The sequence below is a fragment of the Girardinichthys multiradiatus genome, chromosome 21, assembly GCF_021462225.1.
Source record: "Girardinichthys multiradiatus isolate DD_20200921_A chromosome 21, DD_fGirMul_XY1, whole genome shotgun sequence".
NCBI lineage: Eukaryota > Metazoa > Chordata > Actinopteri > Cyprinodontiformes > Goodeidae > Girardinichthys > Girardinichthys multiradiatus.
The window spans coordinates 34,778,539-34,797,750 of NC_061813.1; the positions used below are offsets into that span (position 1 = coordinate 34,778,539).

General features: G+C 39.8%; 1 protein-coding gene across 5 annotated transcripts in view; it reads left to right on the forward strand.

Moving 5' to 3' along the window:
- The window catches only part of dpp6a (dipeptidyl-peptidase 6a), a 383,254-nt gene that overhangs the window by 335,719 nt on the left and 28,323 nt on the right, over positions 1 to 19,212 (forward strand). For all 5 annotated transcript variants that reach the window (XM_047349742.1, XM_047349744.1, XM_047349746.1 and 2 more), the window contains 8 exons: positions 2,436 to 2,590; positions 2,671 to 2,768; positions 6,225 to 6,348; positions 6,437 to 6,475; positions 6,777 to 6,884; positions 12,909 to 13,000; positions 15,475 to 15,522; positions 15,604 to 15,722. In XM_047349742.1, coding sequence (XP_047205698.1) covers positions 2,436 to 2,590; positions 2,671 to 2,768; positions 6,225 to 6,348; positions 6,437 to 6,475; positions 6,777 to 6,884; positions 12,909 to 13,000; positions 15,475 to 15,522; positions 15,604 to 15,722 — 783 coding nt within the window. The remainder of the gene's footprint in view (positions 1 to 2,435; positions 2,591 to 2,670; positions 2,769 to 6,224; positions 6,349 to 6,436; positions 6,476 to 6,776; positions 6,885 to 12,908; positions 13,001 to 15,474; positions 15,523 to 15,603; positions 15,723 to 19,212) is intronic.

Below are 19,212 nucleotides of genomic sequence, written 5' to 3' on the forward strand. Positions count from 1 at the left end.
TAACAGGAGCACTTTTTTACAGAGCTTGTAACAAGCCAAAAAACGATCTGTGCTGTTGTTGAGCCAGGAGAGAAATAACTGTATGGTTCATTTCGAGGAACGTAGCAGAGTTCGTTTCGGTCAACAGGTTGGGTGGAAATTAAAAGCTGCTGTGATTTATTACCTCAGCAGCCGGGCTTTGTGTGATGCAGTGTGTAGGATTTAGAGAGATGCACTAAGATTGAACTGACGATGTCAGTAGGAAAATGTACTGTAAACAAATGGCAATAGAGCTTTGTATTGTCAATTTTAACAGATTAACCAGATAAAGGGAGTTTCTAATGAGACTGTTCACATCTCTGTTTATCCATAATTAGAATAGGACTTCTTTAACCACTCATTCATACACTGCTCAAAAAAATAAAGGGAACACTTAAACAACACAATATACTAACTCAAAGTACAAAAAAACGTCTGTGAAATCAAACCGTCCAATAAGGAAGCAACACTGATTGACAATCAATTTCACATGTTGTTGTACAAATGGAATAGACAACAGGGGGAAATCTTTGGCGATTAGCAAGACACACTCAATAAAGGAGTGGTTCTGCAGGTGGGGACCACAGACCACTTCTCAGAACCTATGCTTTCTGGCTGATGTTTTGGTCACTTTTGAATGTTGGTGGTGCTTTCACACTCGTGGTAGCTTGAGACGGACTCTACAACCCACACAAGTGGCTCAGGTAGTGCAGCTCATCCAGGATGGCACATCAATGCGAGCTGTGGCAAGAAGGTATGCTGTGTCTGTCAGCGTAGTGTCTAGAGCCTGGAGGCGCTACCAGGAGACAGGCCAATTAACCAGGAGACGTGGAGGAGGCTGTAGGAGGGCAACAACCCAGCAGCAGGACCGCTACCTCCGCCTTTGTGCAAGGAGGAACAGGAGGAGCACTGCCAGAGCCCTGCAAAATGACCTCCAGTAGACCACAAATGTGCACGTGTCTGCACAAACGGTTAGAAAGGCGTTGTAGGGAGGTCATACAGGAACGTGGAGGCCACACACAATACTGAGCCTCATTTTGACTTGTTTTAAGGACATTACATCAAAGTTGGATCAGCCTGTAGTGTGTTTTTTCACTTTAATTTTGTGTGTGACTCCAAATCCAGGCCTCCATGGGTTAATAAATTTGATTTCCATTGATGATTTTTGTGTGATTTTGTTGTCAGCACATTCAACTTTGTACAGAACAAAGTATTCAATGTGAATATTTCTTTCAGTCAGATCTAGGATGTGTTAATTGAGTTTTCCCTTTATTTTTAGAGCAGTGTATATTCATTCTCCTCAAAAAGGACAGTGACATTGCCAATAATGGCTTTAATATCAGTAATACTAAATCTTCTCAACTGGAAATCTAGTGATATTAAAATTTTTGCCAAAACAGGCTTCTTTTATTTACAAAGCAAATGTACAGATTTTAACCAAGAAATATCTTTACAACTTTGAGGCATTCAGTTAAGTGACTTTGTTGCCAGTTGTCAGTCCTTAAGATTGTTCAAAGACTGTTTGCATTTAGAATACCGAAATACTAGTAATGGACATTTTGTGGTTGTCAAAATTCAGGTCCGAGTATAGCAGGTTTTGGCCTCATTGAGTTTAGTTGAGTGATAATCTCCAATCTTGCACTTTTGGGACCAAAGACAATGACTTCTGTGTGTTAATCCCATTAAGGGGTGAAATGTAGACATTAAGTAAAAGTGTAGCCTCAAGGAACCCAATGGGTGATTTTTGTTTGCCTGTATTTCTAAATGCCAAATGACACAGTGGGATCCATTGGGGTCCTAGTTGTTTGACCCATTTTTAACTGATTCACTTGTTACTCCATGAAAGACCAATCTAAGAGCTGCTTATAGTATCCACCTGGGTTTGCCTATATTGGTTCTACTATAGTCTGGGTTGACTCAAAAAGCCTATTTTGACCCCAAGCCCATTTAGTACCCATCCACCCTCAGAACATCCGTATAAGGCCCAAAGTGGCCTGAATAAAGTGAACTTCAGACCATTCCGTCACAAGTTTGTTCAAACCAATATTTACCAATGCTAAGGTGTGATCAGACCCTTCAGATTGAACATCAATGCCAAAAGACTTTTAAATTTCATACCAAGTCTTACAATTGAAGAGCACTACAAGTTCCTTATAATGATTATAACAACAGCATACAGATGTTGCAAATGCACCTTTTCTATTAGATATGTGTATATTGTACATTGTAAATTGTAAATTTGTATATTCTGTAATGCAAAAACAGAACAAAAGAGCAAAGTGTACCGGAGTCAAACTCCTTGTTTGTATGCACGAACTTGGCAATAAAGCTGATTCTGATTCTAATTTTAAGTGTCTTTCTATGAACACCTGTTCAAAAAAAGCAATTGTCATTTTGACTGATTCTGATTCTTCCAGAGGAAATCTTCCACTCACATATTGCCCACTGGTGGTCTCCTGATGGAGCCAGGTTAGCCTACGCCACCATCAATGACACTCTAGTGCCCAAGATGGAGCTGCCAATGTTCACAGGATCACCCTACCCAATGGGAAAAGAGTATCCATACCCCAAGGTACTCATACTGCCTCTTACTACAACATGACTGCAACATATTTTACAAATTTCAAATGTTCATGTTTCTGTCCTGTTCAGGCTGGTGAGGAGAACCCGGTCATCACTATGTACGTTGTAAACCTTAACGGCCCTCTGCACACCATCGAAATGAGGAGACCTGATGATCCCAGGATTGGGTAAAGCATGAGAAATGTTGATCAGCTTTATCTGTTCATTTTACGTTATAAATCCTCCTTGAATAAATTGGATATTTATAGGATCATTTCAAACTTTTAACCAACACATCTCCTCAGATCCTTTAGAAACTACAGTGCCTTGCGAAATTACTCGGCCCCCTTGAACTTATCAACCTCTTGCCACATTTCAGGCTTCAAACATAAAGATATAAAATTCAAAGTTTTGTGAAGAATCAACAACAAGTGGGACACAATCGTGAAGTGGAATGAAATTTATTGGATGTGTCAAACTTTTTTAACAAATAAAAAACTGAAAAGTGGGGCGTGCAATATTATTCGGCCCCCTTGCGTTAATACTTTTTAGCGCCACCCTTTGCTGCAATTACAGCTGCAAGTCGCTTGGGGTATGTCTCTGTCAGTTTTGCACATCGAGAGACTGAAATTCTTCCTTGCAAAACAGCTGGAGCTCAGTGAGGTTGGATGGAGAGCGTTCGTGAGTGTTCTTCAGCTCTTTCCACAGATTCTCGATTGGATTCAGGTCTGGACTTTGACTTGGCCGTTCCAACACCTGGATACGTTTATTTGTGAACCATTCCATTGTAGATTTGGCTTTATGTTTTGGATCATAGTCTTGTTGGTAGATAAATCTCCGTCCCAGTCTCAGGTCTCTTGCAGACTCCAACAGGTTTTCTTCCAGAATGGTCCTGTATTTGGCCCCATCCATCTTCCCATCAATTTTGACCACCATCTTCCCTGTCCCTGCTGATGAAAAGCAGGCCCAAACCATGATGCTGCCACCACCATGTTTGACAGTGGGGATGGTGTGTTCAGGGTGATGAGCTGTGTTGCTTTTTCACCAAACATATCGTTTTGCATTGTGGCCAAACAGTTTGATTTTGGTTTCATCTGACCAGAGCACCTTCTTCCACATGTTTGGTGTGTCTCCCAGGTGGCTTGTAGCAAACTTTAAACGAGACTTTTTATGGATATCTTTGAGAAATGGCTTTCTTCTTGCCACTCTTCCATAAAGGCCAGATTTTGCAGTGTACGACTGATTGTTGTCCTATGGACAGACTCTCCCACCTCAGCTGTAGATCTCTGCAGTTCATCCAGAGTGATCATGGGCCTCTTGGCTGCATCTCGGATCAGTCTTCTCCTTGTTCAAGACGAGAGTTTAGAGGGACGGCCGGGTCTTGGTAGATTTGCAGGGGTCTGATACTCCTTCCATTTCAATATGATTGCTTGCACAGTGCTCCTTGGGATGTTTAAAGCTTGGGAAATCTTTTTGTATCCAAATCCGGCTTTAAATGTCTCCACAACAGTATCTCGGACCTGGCTGGTGTGTTCCTTGGTCTTCATGATGCTCTCTGAACAGAACCCTGAGACTATCACAGAGCAGGTGCATTTATACGGAGACTTGATTAAACACAGGTGGATTCTATTTATCATCATCAGTCATTTGGGACAACATTGGATCCTTCAGAGATCCTCAATGAACTTCTGGAGTGAGTTTGCTGCACTGAAAGTAAAGGAGCCGAATAATATTGCACGCCCCACTTTTCAGTTTTTTCTTTGTTAAAAAGGTTTGACACATCCAATAAATTTCATTCCACTTAATGATTGTGTCAAACTTGTTGATTCTTCAAAAAAAATTTGAATTTTATATCTTTATGTTTGAAGCCTGAAATGTGGCAAAAGGTTGACCAGTTCAAGGGGGCCGAGTACTTTCACTGTATAACTAGCAGGGATTTATTTGATGAACCACATCTCCTATGCAGCATTCTGTGAATTGTAAAATGTTTGAGGGTTTTTCTATCATGCACTGCTCTATTTACATTTTACCCCAAAATAATTTGGCCCCGGATGCGAGTTATCCGAGAACTGCTTCACCTTCAAAACAGACGTACTTAACTTGTTTTTCTAAGCAGGCACATGTTGCGGAGTTCACAGTTAAATCAATAACAGCAAGCTGCCTGGTCTCTAATGCAGCAAATACATTTCCAGCACCAGGCCTCACAGCTGGTGAGAATGTGTTTCAAACATGCTAAACAACTTTGTCCAACAAAGTTACTGGAAAACTGATTTGATCAGACAGGTTGTTTTTTTAGCTCCACCAGTAAAACACCTGAGATATAAATGTTTCAGCTGGAAGGTATTTCTTGGCCACATCCATTAAAGTTCACCCTTGTACTCTCTGGGCCAGGGACCATTTGTATTGTCAATATGCAGTTTCTGGAATGCTTAGACCTACCAAAGTAGATCTTAGCTGATACTGATTTCTCTTGAAGAATTATTATGAATGAATAAGAACAGCTTTGCAAATTGGTGTTTAGCCTTTATGGCATGAGCAATCATTAATAATTTATATTAGAGGCTGAGGTGACCTCATGTTAGGTATGTCAGAGAGCAGTTGCTCTAAAGCAGGGTTTTAATATTTTAAAAGTAAAAGTAATTGACTTAAGAAGTTGATGTTTTAAACTTCCATGTAGCATCTTATATTGGCGGTTAATGCAGCTAGCATTACAGATAAAAACAAATGTTTGTATGTATATTTTCTCTGAGAATGTAGTCTATACTTACCTTAACTCTGAGATTTCCATAGCTCAACAGGATTAAATGGAGCAGCTTTGCTGTAGTCTGTTCAACCTTCCTGTTATCTGTTGAAAGTTTCTCTTTCTTTTTTTTTTTTTCCGCAGCATGAGTTAACCGGTTTGTTTTTAAACAGCTTCTAACACCTCCATGCTTGTCAGACACTATCTCTAAACAACTCTCTGATTCTGAAAGTAACCAACTTTTAAGACTTCTTCCATCATTTCATCAACAGCTTCCACACCCAGAGAATGCTGTTGTTAGCGGGACTTGTTAGAAACTGGCTATATTATGTTCCCTGATGGGAAAAGATTAGATTTTTGAGTTTTGGTGCATTTAAAAATTGGGGAGAAAAAACACAGATGTGTGTAACATCCTGACTAAATGGTGTGTGCACAACTACATTCTACAATGTAAGGGATATTGCAACTTTTTAAGGTTAAATTTGTTCCCAAAGTTTCTTAATTTAAGGCAGACCTTCACTATAAAGCAGAAGAACAAAGTTTAATTGGCTCAAATTAACTTAAAAACAGCCTTAAGTCTAAAGAACATGAAAAAGCTCCACATGAACATGCTCATTTTAGCCCAAAAATTAGTTCTGCCTTTATTCTGCTACTGTTACTGTGAATATGAGATACAGTCTGTTCTGCTCTCCTTTTAATCTAATGTGCTCCTAAGTCTTACTAAATCTAATGTCTCTATGTGGAGAGTTTTATGCAGACTTCAAATCTCTCTTTCCATGCAATGTGTCATTTTATTTTAGTTTTCCCATCATCTGCAATAAGGTAATGGAAGGTTTCAGTGCTATTACCCTCTCATGGTGTATTCGCTCAGCTCAGTTTGGGGCTGTTAACTGTGTTTTTTCAGTGAGTACTACGTGACAATGGTGAAGTGGGCCACCACAACCAAACTGGCCATTAACTGGCTGAACAGAGCCCAGAACATTTCCATGCTGACGCTGTGTGAGGCCACGACGGGAGTCTGCACAAAGGTACGGTCCGGTGTGCGTCTTACAAGAGCTATTTGTGCCTGAGGCTGTTTTCTTGTGTCGACTGAAAACTGGCAATCTGTTCTTCCAGAAACATGAAGATGAAAGCGAAGGCTGGCTCTACAGGCAGGTGAGTTTGTTGAACACATTTATAACTCATGTTTGGACTTTTTGATGAACACCTTATGGGGTTCATTTCTGAAACTGATGGTTTGATTTGGTAAATTTGAGTTACTTGCTTTATTTTCTTGCATTTTCTCTCCGACTACAGACTTTATTTAGGCAGCATCGGTTTATCATTTATTATTTATTTATTATTTCTATATTTGTAAATCTTAATTTGGACATTGTTTTTTTTTTTTTTGCCTGTTTCTTAGTACTTGTTTGACTGCCGTTTTATCATATCGTGAAAAATCTTTCTTTCTCTACAGAATGAGGAGCCTCTGTTTTCTAAAGACGGCCTCAAGCTCTTCTTCACCCGTGCCATTCCCCAAGGAGGCCGGGGGAAATTCTTCCACATCTCCATGTCTGTCTCCCAGGTTAGAGGACAGTTTCATTTCAATACAATTTCAGATGAGCATATTCTAAATAATTCATGTCATCATAATATTTAAAAATAGAGGCTATTTGTGCACCATGCATGATGCACAAGGAGTGTCCTTGCAAAAGTATTCACATAGCTTAAATGTTCTCCTTTTACAACCAGCTTTGTAATTGAAGGATTTTTATTTAGAAATCTGAAAAGTGTGATTTTTTTTATTTTTCTCCACTGAGTCAAAACTCTGTAGAACCATTTTCACTGTATCCCAGAACAATATTTATTTAAGTGTTGCTATGGAGTCTTAATTGATTTTGGGCTTGGCCTTTGACTAGGTCATTCTAACACATGCATATGTTTTGATTTACGCTATTCCATTGTAGCTCGCTGTATGTTTAGGGTTGCTGTCCTGCTAGAAGGTAAACATCTATCAGATTCAAGTCTTTTCCAGCCTCTGACAGGTTTTGTTTCAGGATTGTCTTGTATTTGGTTCAATTTATCTTCACGCTGTTTCCCGCTTAGGTAAAGCAACTCCCTCAGCATGATGTTACCACCGTGACGTTTCAGTGTGGGGATGGTGCATTCAGGGTGCAGTTTTCAACCTGCAGTACAGAAAGTTAAATGTTGGTCTCATCTGACCACAACAACTTCTTCCATATGTTTGCTGTGTCCTTTACGTGGCTTTTAGCAAACTGCAAACATCACTTTTTTTTGGCTTTCTTTGGATAATGGCTTTCCTTTTGCCACTCATCAATAAAGGACATGTGTGTAGTGTATGACTGATAACTCATTTATACCTGCTGTTTCTGTCCTTAAGTAACATCCACCATGCTGTTCTTGTAGTTGAAGTGTCTTTTAATGAGTAGAACCACGTAGAGCGTGTTTGGTTTTCTCCATCCTCACAGTGTAGAACAGCTCCTCCATACACCTCTGACAGCACTAGCTGTCAGACAGCTGTATTCGTAGGCTGAATAAAGGGAAACTTCTACAAACCTTTACGATCAGTAGGAAGTAGTCAGCTGAAACAAATTTTGGCAGCAAGCTAAGTTGCCATGTCTGGTAAAATAAACAACCTTCTGTAGATTCAACATTTTGCAAATAGTTGGATTTTAATCCTTGCTACGTTTTATGCAGAGTGCATGTTATACATTATCAAAAACCAGTAAGGCTTCTAAACTGCATGGTGGCTCTCCTCATGCATGCAAGGGTTTTCTCCAGGTACTCTGGCTTCCTCTCACAGTCCAAAAACAGACATTAGGGTAATCTATCTAACAAATCTGTAGCATTGAGTGTCTGCCTGCATGGTTATTCGTGCAGTGTGTCTCTGTGTCAGCCTGTCCAGGGTGTATCCCGCCTCTCACCTAATAACTGTTTAAGTTGGGTACCAGCCCCCGTCAGCTGCTATAGGCACTACATGGATAGTGCAGATCCTTTTCTAATCAAGGTAAAAAAGTTAAAATCAGACCTTGGACTGACTGTAAACCTGTCCTCGTTCTCTGTTCCTCCATCGCAAGCTACATTTTTCAACATAAACCACATTAAAGTGCTAAACACTTTAAGGATGCTCAAGATTTATCTCTGCAGCACTGCACAATGTGCAGTAACTGCTGCCAGCAGGGAGATAAATGTGCTCCAGGCTTTCAGCTGCAATAGACAAACAGCAGCTGTGCTCCTCCTAAATGAGCAATAAAGTAAAGTGTGAAAGTTGCTCTGCCTTAGACACTAGTCGTCTGCCCGGTGGCTATGCTTGGGGCTGCATCTGAGGAGGGAGTGGAGAAATATTACCACCCAAGATACTCAGCAGTCTCACTTGAAAAATCAGGTGATCAGTCTGGGATTTCAGTCTAAATGTAAAGTTTCCATTTATTGCTCATATTTCAACCAAAAGCTGATTTTACTGGCAGTATAAAGATTGGCCCCACTATATTAGACCACTCTTATGTCTATATAGTGCCTTACTTTGCAGTATTTTAGATGTACTTAATGCCTTCATAGCTACATACAATACCTTACACAAGTATTCATAGTTCATAAGCTTATCCTCATTAATCACATTAGAACCACAAAATGCAATGTGATTTATGGAATTTTATGCAATAAACCAACACAAAGTAGTGCATTATTTTGAAGTGGATACATTACTTTTTTAAATAGGAAAAATCTGAAAAATGCTTTATGTATTTAGCCCTCTTTACAATATGAAGTCATTGCAATGTATGGTCTTCAAAAGTGAAACTTATCAGTGTAAACACAGCTTTGAAGGCCTCAGAGGGTTTGCTGGAGAACATTAGTGAACAAACAGCATCATGAAGACCAAGGAACACAGCAGACAGGTCAGGGATGAAGATGTGGAGAAGTTTTAAGCAGGGTTAGGTTGTAAAACTATATCCCAAGGTTTGAACATCTCACCACACTCTGGTCAATCCATCAGCTGAACACTGAAGGTGTATGGCACAACTGCAAACCTACCAACACATGGTATCCACCTAAACTGACAGACCGGGTAAGGCGAGCATATATCAGAGAAGCAGCCACTGGCAACTCTAGAGGATCTGCAGAGATCAACAGCTCTGGTGTACTATAACTTATGACCTCCGCAAATCTGGCCTTTATTGAAGAGCGGCAAGATTGTTGGCTTAGCCATAGGAAGTTTCATTTAAGCAAACCATGTGGTGGACACCGCAAACATGCGGAATAAAGTGATGAGACCAAAGTTAAAATCTCTCTAAACCAAGGGTGGCAAAACTATGCTGTCATGATTTTCTTTAATTTAAATCACAATAAAAATGTTACCATGCTTATCTACATGAAAGCACACCCCTTAAAGAAAAAACAATGCCATAAGTAGGGGAAAAGGACATTTCTAAACAGAGTTTAGCCAGTAAAATCTTCCCAACATGTTGCAAACACTATTGACATTTACAGGTCCTTCTCAAAATATTAGCATATTGTGATAAAGTTAATTATTTTCCATAATGTCATGATGAAAATTTAACATTCATATATTTTAGATTCATTGCACACTAACTGAAATATTTCAGGTCTTTTATTGTCTTAATACGGATGATTTTGGCATACAGCTCATGAAAACCCAAAATTCCTATCTCACAAAATTAGCATATCATTAAAAGGGTCTCTAAACGAGCTATGAACCTAATCTTCTGAATCAACGAGTTAACTCTAAACACCTGCAAAAGATTCCTGAGGCCTTTAAAACTCCCAGCCTGGTTCATCACTCAAAACCCCAATCATGGGTAAGACTGCCGACCTGACTGCTGTCCAGAAGGCCACTATTGACACCCTCAAGCAAGAGGGTAAGACACAGAAATAAATTTCTGAATTAATAGGCTGTTCCCAGAGTGCTGTATCAAGGCACCTCAGTGGGAAGTCTGTGGGAAGGAAAAAGTGTGGCAGAAAACGCTGCACAACGAGAAGAGGTGACCGGACCCTGAGGAAGATTGTGGAGAAGGGCCGATTCCAGACCTTGGGGGACCTGCGGAAGCAGTGGACTGAGTCTGGAGTAGAAACATCCAGAGCCACCATGCACAGGCGTGTGCAGGAAATGGGCTACAGGTGCCGCATTCCCCAGACCTGGGCTACAGAGAAGCAGCACTGGACTGTTGCTCAGTGGTCCAAAGTACTTTTTTCGGATGAAAGCAAATTCTGCATGTCATTCGGAAATCAAGGTGCCAGAGTCTGGAGGAAGACTGGGGAGAAGGAAATGCCAAAATGCCAGAAGTCCAGTGTCAAGTACCCACAGTCAGTGATGGTCTGGGGTGCCGTGTCAGCTGCTGGTGTTGGTCCACTGTGTTTTATCAAGGGTAGGGTCAATGCAGCTAGCTATCAGGAGATTTTGGAGCACTTCATGCTTCCATCTGCTGAAAAGCTTTATGGAGATGAAGATTTCATTTTTCAGCACGACCTGGCACCTGCTCACAGTGCCAAAACCACTGGTAAATGGTTTACTGACCATGGTATCACTGTGCTCAATTGGCCTGCCAACTCTCCTGACCTGAACCCCATAGAGAATCTGTGGGATATTGTGAAGAGAACGTTGAGAAACTCAAGACCCAACACTCTGGATGAGCTAAAGGCAGCTATCGAAGCATCCTGGGCCTCCATAAGACCTCAGCAGTGCCACAGGCTGATTGCCTCCATGCCACGCCGCATTGAAGCAGTCATTTCTGCCAAAGGATTCCCGACCAAGTATTGAGTGCATAACTGTACATGATTATTTGAAGGTTGACGTTTTTTGTATTAAAAACACTTTTCTTTTATTGGTCGGATGAAATATGCTAATTGTGTGAGATATGAATTTTGGGTTTTCATGAGCTGTATGCCACAATCATCCATATTAAGACAATAAAAGACCTGAAATATTTCAGTTAGTGTGCAATGAATCTAAAATATATGAATGTTAAATTTTCATCATGACATTATGGAAAATAATGAACTTTATCACAATATGCTAATATTTTGAGAAGGACCTGTATTTGACATGTTCATATTCTTAAGACTTGAAGCAGTGATTTAAATCTGTTTTGTCTATCTCCAAACCTTTTAAATAAAAAAACCCACCACCACGCAGGTAAAGTTCTCTAATGCTACCTAACATTTAGGTAACACTATAACAATACAACTATGATTTTAGGTATAAGTGCATCACAGATATTAGTTAAACTTCTGCCTAAATGTTGTCATCATTATTGTTAGCGGTACTAGTTGTAATGCAGCCTGAACACACAATGCACCCAGCATTGGTTTTATGAGCAGAGAGGATACTGTAAGCAGGTTTAATTAGCTTTATGCTATTTAAACCTTCGAGCCCTTTATACATGGATAGGGCTCTTATTGTGAAGGTTTGCTGTATTGATGCTATAAATAGAGGCATAAATCCTTGTGTTGTTATGTTGGTATCTCTGCCATGTGTGATCAGACCCTCAGATACAATGCTGGGTGTTCAATAAATGTGATGAGTTGGTAACCAGTTAAATTGACAAACCAGACCCTTCTGAAGATCTGCATCATCTAAGCTACATGTTTCTTCACCATTAGCCCCTAGGCAGCTGGTAGCTGTTAGAGGAGAGGGCCGCTCCTGTACTTTCCTGCTGTATGTAGCGAGGACAGAACATCTTAAAAAAGCCTTGAACAGTTATGAAGTCCAAAGTCCAGCTACATGTGTCAGGTGGCACCTTTCACAGCTAAAAATCACAAAGTGCTTTACAGAATGCCGGTAAAATAAATACAAATACAGGCTTAATATAATACAAAGACAGTGAGAACAGCTAAAAACAAGACGTAGAACATTTAACTAAAAGCTTGTCTAAATAACATTGTCTTAAGCTGCTTTTTGACAGACTCAAAAGAGTCGGCCCACATGAAGAGACAAGGGCAAGGCATTCCACAGCCTGGGGGCTACTGCTTGAAAGGACAGGTTGCCTCTGGTTTTGAACCGGGTCTTAGGGACCTTTAGGAAGTTCCAGGCAGAGGACCGAAGAGTGCGACTTGAAGAATAAGGGACATTTCAATGATGTATTGGTGGGCTTGTCCATTAAAAGCTCTAAAAGTCAGGACCAAACTTTTCATTTTAAATTTGAAAGGTAGCCAAAGTAAAGAGGATAAAACTGGTGTGATGTGTGCCCTTCTGTTAGTTCCCGTTAAAAGCCTCGCTGCAGCGTTCTGGACCAACTGGAGACGACTGATAGTAGATTCGTTAAAACAAGTAAAAAGAGAATTACAATAATCTAAATGAGAAGAAATAAAAGCGTGAAAAATCATGTCCATCTCAGATTTAGATAACAATACACTCAATTTAGAAATATTTCTTAGATGATAAACACAACATTTTACCATTATTTATTATTTTAATAATAATAATAACTGAGGAGGAGCAGATGTCATTATAAATAACATCTAAAGTTAAAGGATCTTGAATATTTCTTTCAAGGCCCTGCCCTGTTTTTAATGATAACAAACATCTTTTTTTAAATACATTTTTGTACTTTTTCCATTTCTATTCCTGAAGCCCAACACCAGTACAGACACGCTGCAATCCATCACATCTGGGGATTGGGATGTCACTCATGTTCTGGCCTACAATGAAGACAGCCAACTGATGTAAGTCCAGCTCGAAGTCCTTTCTCCGTTTATACACAGCTCAAAAGAATAAAGGGAACACTCAATTAACACATCCTAGATCTGAATGAATGAAATATTCTCATTGAATACTTTGTTCTGTACAAAGTTGAATGTGCTGACAACAAAATCACACAAACATCATCAATGGAAATCAAATTTATTAACCAATGGAGGCCTGGATTTGGAGTCACACACAAAATTAAAGTGGAAAAACAAACTACAGGCTGATCCAACTTTGTAATGTCCTTAAAACAAGTCAAAATGAGGCTCAGTATTGTGCACATTTGTGGCCTGCTGGAGGTCATTTTGCAGGGCTCTGGCAGTGCTCCTCCTGTTCCTCCTTGCACAAAGGCAGAGGTAGCGGTCCTGCTGCTGGTTTGTTGCCCTCCTACGGCCTCCTCCATGTCTCCTGGTGTACTGGCCTGTCTCCTGGTGGCGCCTCCAGGCTCTGGACACTACGCTGACAGACACAGCAAACCTTCTTGCCACAGCTCGCATTGATGTGCCATCCTGGATGAGCTGCACTACCTGAGCCACTTGTGTGGGTTGTAGAGTCCGTCTCAAGCTACCACGAGTGTGAAAGCACCACCAACATTCAAAAGTGACCAAAACATCAGCCAGAAAGCATCGGTACTGAAAGTGGTCTGTGGTCCCCACTTGCAGCACCACTCCTTTATTGAGTGTCTTGCTAATCGCCAAATATTTCCCCCTGTTGTCTATTCCATTTGAACAACAACATGTGAAATTGATTGTCAATCACTGTTGCTTCCTAAGTGGACAGTTTGATTTCACAGAAGTTTGATTTACTTGGAGTTATATTGTGTTGTTTAAGTGTTCCCTATATTTTTTTTAAGCAGTGTATATAATAAAAAAAGACTTATTTGTTGGAAGCTTCATATTTTTCATTAGTAAAGTAATCCAGTTGCAGTTAAGGATAATGAATTTATTTCATAAATTATAGACATGTCACAAAGCCCTAATTAATTTTTTTGTATATTTATTGTAACATCTATGCCTTTTAAGGCACTTGAGCTGAATTTAGCACTCTCAAGTGTTTTTGCATTGCGACTTTGTACCACTTTGGTCAGATATCTCTGAGAAAGTTTTGACACCTATAGTTTGTTTACTTTGGTCCGAATCAGTTGATCAGAGAAATCCGAGAAAACTTGATGCAAACCAAAACCACGCTAGAACATTCAGTGCGTTTATTGGTCCAATGAGTTCATGGCGGGAGAACCAGATGTAAATACAGGAAGCAGAAGCTGTGTACTGACCCAGGAGAAAACATGGAGAATTTATTCATATCATTAGTGTGTTTCTGGGTACCATTTTTAGACAGAATTATCTGAGTAGTGTACCGAAAAGCTTGTAAGGAGATGTCTCCGGATTGAGTTTGGATCACGTTCACACCATAAACGAACTCTAGAGTTGGTTTAGAACCGTACCAGCACAACCTCCTCCACCCTAGTGCGATTACTCTGTTCACATCTACACAAACGAACCGCACCAAGGTGGGAAACAAACCAGAGATCATTTTAAACTAACTTAATAATAGTCAAATGCCTGAGGGCATGAGACAGTGCGGGCTTTCCTCTATTTGTATAGAGCATCAAATAACTACCCCGCCACAATCTGATGCTGCGAGCTGTCAGTCAGTTGTGTATGATTGTCAAATGGGAAGAATGTTTGCCCAACAATAGAAACATGAGAAATTCAGATGAAACCGTGTTTGACAGCAAGTAAAGAGTTGGCGTGTGTGCTGGTAAAATAAACAGCCGTTTGCAGACTCGTTAAGGTAGATAACCTGGCTAATAAAATGCCTTACACCAACTTGTCTGACTCCAAATATTACTTTACAAGGAGCAAAACAACACATTTTTGCATTGTCTTATTTTTTTGTTTTAACTCTGCAAATTCATGACATTTTTGCTTTAGGAAAAAAGTCATCAGGACTATCTTGCCACGCCATGCCAATTATCAATTTGAACACATTAAAGTGCCTTAAATGTGCAGAGAACCGGAGCGCTGTGTCTCTGGTGTAACTCTGATCCCTCTTTGATCATTTTACTCACATTCTTTAGGATTCTGTCATAAAGCGGCTGTGATCTGACTTTCTGAATGTTCACATGCAAATATGCATGTGAACATTCAGAGAAACACTTCACTTCAAGACTCAGCACAAAGGAAGTCAGGAAAAGTCTCCCCTCCAAAATAAAATCAACCGTTTCCCTGTGAGGGGGAAGATGTAGCGCACTTCTTCTCTAAAAAAGAATCCTATTTTCACTTTTATTCATTTATGAACCATCTATTTCAGTGAGAAGCTGTGTTCCAGGTTGGTTTCTTTTCAACCCAAACATGTAAACTATGAATGCTGCTGATGTTTAGTGCAGTACTCAACAACAGTGCATTACCGTCCCTTATTATATTCATGCTCTTTTCCTCTAATACCTCAGATACTTCCTGAGTACTGAAGATGGACCAAAGCGAAGACATCTGTACAGGTAATGGCCGCTGTGAAGGAAAACAAATCTGGTCAAAATGCTCAACGTTAGAGATTTAAAGGTTTTATTTTGTTTTTTCAGTGCCGACACGTTTGGATCATTTAACCGACGCTGCCTGTCGTGTGCCTTGGCTGACAGCTGTGGCTATGTCAGCGGCTCCTTCAGCCACAACATGAGTTACTTCCTGCTCAACTGCCAAGGTAGATTACACAGACACTATAATCTGGTTCATCTTCTTGTTTGAGTTAGCAACTTATAAGATAACATATTATAACCCACTAAGACCTGATTTATGATGGTCAGTTTAGCTATGGAATACCAGCTTTGTACTTCTTTGAGACTGAAATATTTGCTCATTCTCGTTCAAAAATAGCTGAAGATCAGTCAGATTGGATGGAGAGCGTCTGTGAATTTTAATTTTCAGGTTTTGCAAAAGGTTCTCATTTGAATTACGATCTGGACTTTGACTAGGCCTTTCTAACTAACTAACTCTGCCATTGTTGCTCAGTTTGTATGTTTAGGGTTGTTCTGCTTGAATAAAAAGAGGGTTTTGCAACCTCTATCATTTAGCTCCATCCATCCTCCTATCAACTCAATCCACCTTCCTTGTTCCTGCTGCAAAAACGTTTCCCCACAGCATGATGCTGCCATCACTGTGTTATTTTAACATTATTTCTATTTATTAATTAGAAGACTCCTGAAAGCAGTTGTTTGCAATGTTGTTCATTTGTTGGTGTTAAACGGGCTGGAAATGAGCACACTCCACTACTTTTCAGATTTTAATTTGATAAAAAATTTTTGGGAACCCTAAATCCTTTTCGTTCCACCTTCTAGTTCTGCATACCAGCGTTCCTGGGCTGTCTGAAAAGGTTTGGAGTTTAGTAAAATAATTTCCAGGTCTGGAGAAGCATGAAAATAAATGAAGGGTGTGGACATCTTTCATGTACAGTGGCTTGTAAAAGTATTCATATCCCTTGAACTTTTCCACATATTGTCACATAACCACAAACAGAAATCTATTTTATTGGAATTTTATGTGAAAAACCAACACAAAGTGGTATACAATTGTGAAGTGGAGCGAAAATTATACATGATTTCGTTTTGTTTTACAAATAAAAAACTGAAAAATGCAGTGTGCAGAAGTTGCCTGATGATTGCTAATGACTAAATAGAGTCCACCTGTGTGTAATCTAATCCCAGTAAAAATACAGATGCTCTATGAAGGCCTCGGAGGATGGTTACAAGAACATTGGGGAGCAAACAACATCATGAAGTCCAAGGAATACACCAGACAGGTCAGGGATAAAGCTGTGGAGAAGTTTAAAGCAGGTTTAGGCTATAAAAAGATTTCCCACGCTCTGAACATCTCACGGAGCACTGTTCAATTCATCATCCGGAAATGGAAAGAGTATGGCACAACTATAAACCTACCAAGACAAGGCTTTCCACCTAAACTTACAGGCCGAACAAGGAGAGCACTGATCAGAGATGCAGCCAAGAGGCCCATGGTGACTCTGGATGATCTGCAGAGATCCACAGCTCAGGTGGGGAAATCTGACCACAGCACAACTATTAGTCATGCACTGCACAAATGTGGTCTTTATGGAAGAGTGGCAAGAAGAAAGCCTGAAGAAGTCCTGTTTGCAGTTTACCAGAAGCCATGTTGGGGACACAGCAAACATGTGGAAGAACGTGCTTTGGTCAGACGAGACCAAAATTGAACTTTTTGGTCAAAATGCCAAACACTATGTGTGGCGGAGAACTAGCACTGCACATCACTCTGAACACACCATCCCCACTATCAAATATGGTGGTGGCAGCATCATGCTCTGAGGCTGCTTCTCTTCAGCAGGGACAGGGAAGGTGGTCAGAGTTGACGGGAAGATGGATGGAGACAAATACAGGGCAATCTGGGAAAAAACCTGCAAAGGAATTGAAACTGGACAGAGGTTCACCTTCCAGCAGGACAACGACTCTAAACATAAAGCCAGGGCTACAATGGAATGATTTAAAACAAAACATTTTAATGTGTTAGAATGGCCCAGTCAAAATCCAGACCTAAACCCAATCGAGAATCTGTGGCAAGATCTGAAAACTGCTGTTCACAAACGCTCTCCATCTAATCTGACTGAGCTTGAGCTGTTTAAATAGGCAAAAATCTCAATCACTAGATGTGCAAAGCTAGTAGAGACATACCCTAAAAGACTAGCAGCTGTAATTGCAGCAAAAGCTGGTTCCACAAAGTATTGACTCAGGGGGACTGAATACTTTTGTACACTGCATTTTTAGTTTTTTATTTATAAAAAAAAATTTCTTTCCACTTTACTACTGTATACCACTTTGTGTTGGTCTTTCACATAAAATTCCTAAAAAACAATATTTGTTTGTAGTTGTAATCTGACAATATGTGGAAAAGTTCAAGGGATATGAATACTTTTACAAGCCACTGTATTTCCAGAGCCTATCCTCTGTCCTTACTTTTTTGTTCTTTCTACCTGCCACACGTATGTCCTTTCTTTCTTTATATCCTTTTGCCCTTTCTGGCTCCCAATCCTTTCCTTCTTTGTGTCCTACAACCTTTCCATCCATCTTTGCGTCCTTTTTTCCTCCCATCTTTCCATGATTCCTTCCTTTCTTGTCACTTTCCTTTCTTGCATACTTTGTCATTCCTTCTGTCTCCTTCATCATGTTCTTTCTTCTTTCCATTCTTAGTTTGTACTGCTTTACACCTTTCCCCCTTGTCTTTTCTTCCTTCAGTCTGTTCTTTCTTCCTTTTCTCCAACCTCCATTCATTTTGTCCTTCTTTTTTTGTGTCCCTCCTTGTGTCCTTCCTTCCTTCTGCTCCCATCACCCTGATGTCCTTCCTGCCATCTATCGAAACTTCCTTTACTTGTGTCCGTTCTCCATTCATTTCTTTTTATACCTTCCTTGTGTCCTTTCTTCCTTTCCTTTATGGCATCCTTCCATCCCTCCCATCCTCCCTTGTGTCTTTCTTTCATCTTTTGCTCCTCCTACTTTTTTCCAGCTTCCATATTCCAAGTTTTGCCCATGGAAGAAATATTTGCCATAAATTCATAAGAAATTTTTTTTATATTTTCAAATTGGACTTTTCCTACTCATTACACATTTGTGTCCGGTGACACTAATAGGTATGTGGGTATTTATAGGGAAGTTCAAATTTGCTTTTGAAGAACATTAAAATATTTTAAAATATTCAATGATTTAAACCTTTAGAAAGGCCAGTAAAGGTCTAAAATAGGACTAATTGTATTTTTTCATGTTCTTGATTCAGTATTACACACTTTTTGACTTTATTAGTAATTTTCTTAATTACAGCAGTTTGGCTTTTATATTTTGAAGTATGTTTCAGAGGCCCACATCATCACTGATCCTCTACCTTCTTAGTTCTTACTCTTCAGCTGTTTTTTGTCTCTCTAATAAGATTTAAAGACATATATCACATGTTTTCAAAAAATTTGAAAGTTATTTTTATTAAGATGCTGTCCAACTTTTTTAAACCATTCACGATGAGGTCAGCAGCAGCAGCAGTAGATGACTTGGAAATCTTTGATCTTCTTCTACTATGTCAGGCATGAAAATAAAAAAAAAGATCTCAAGATCAGAGAAATGTCTGGATGTCAAAGCACCTTTGTCACATGGGAAGGTTTGAAGACAGTAGCTTGAATATTT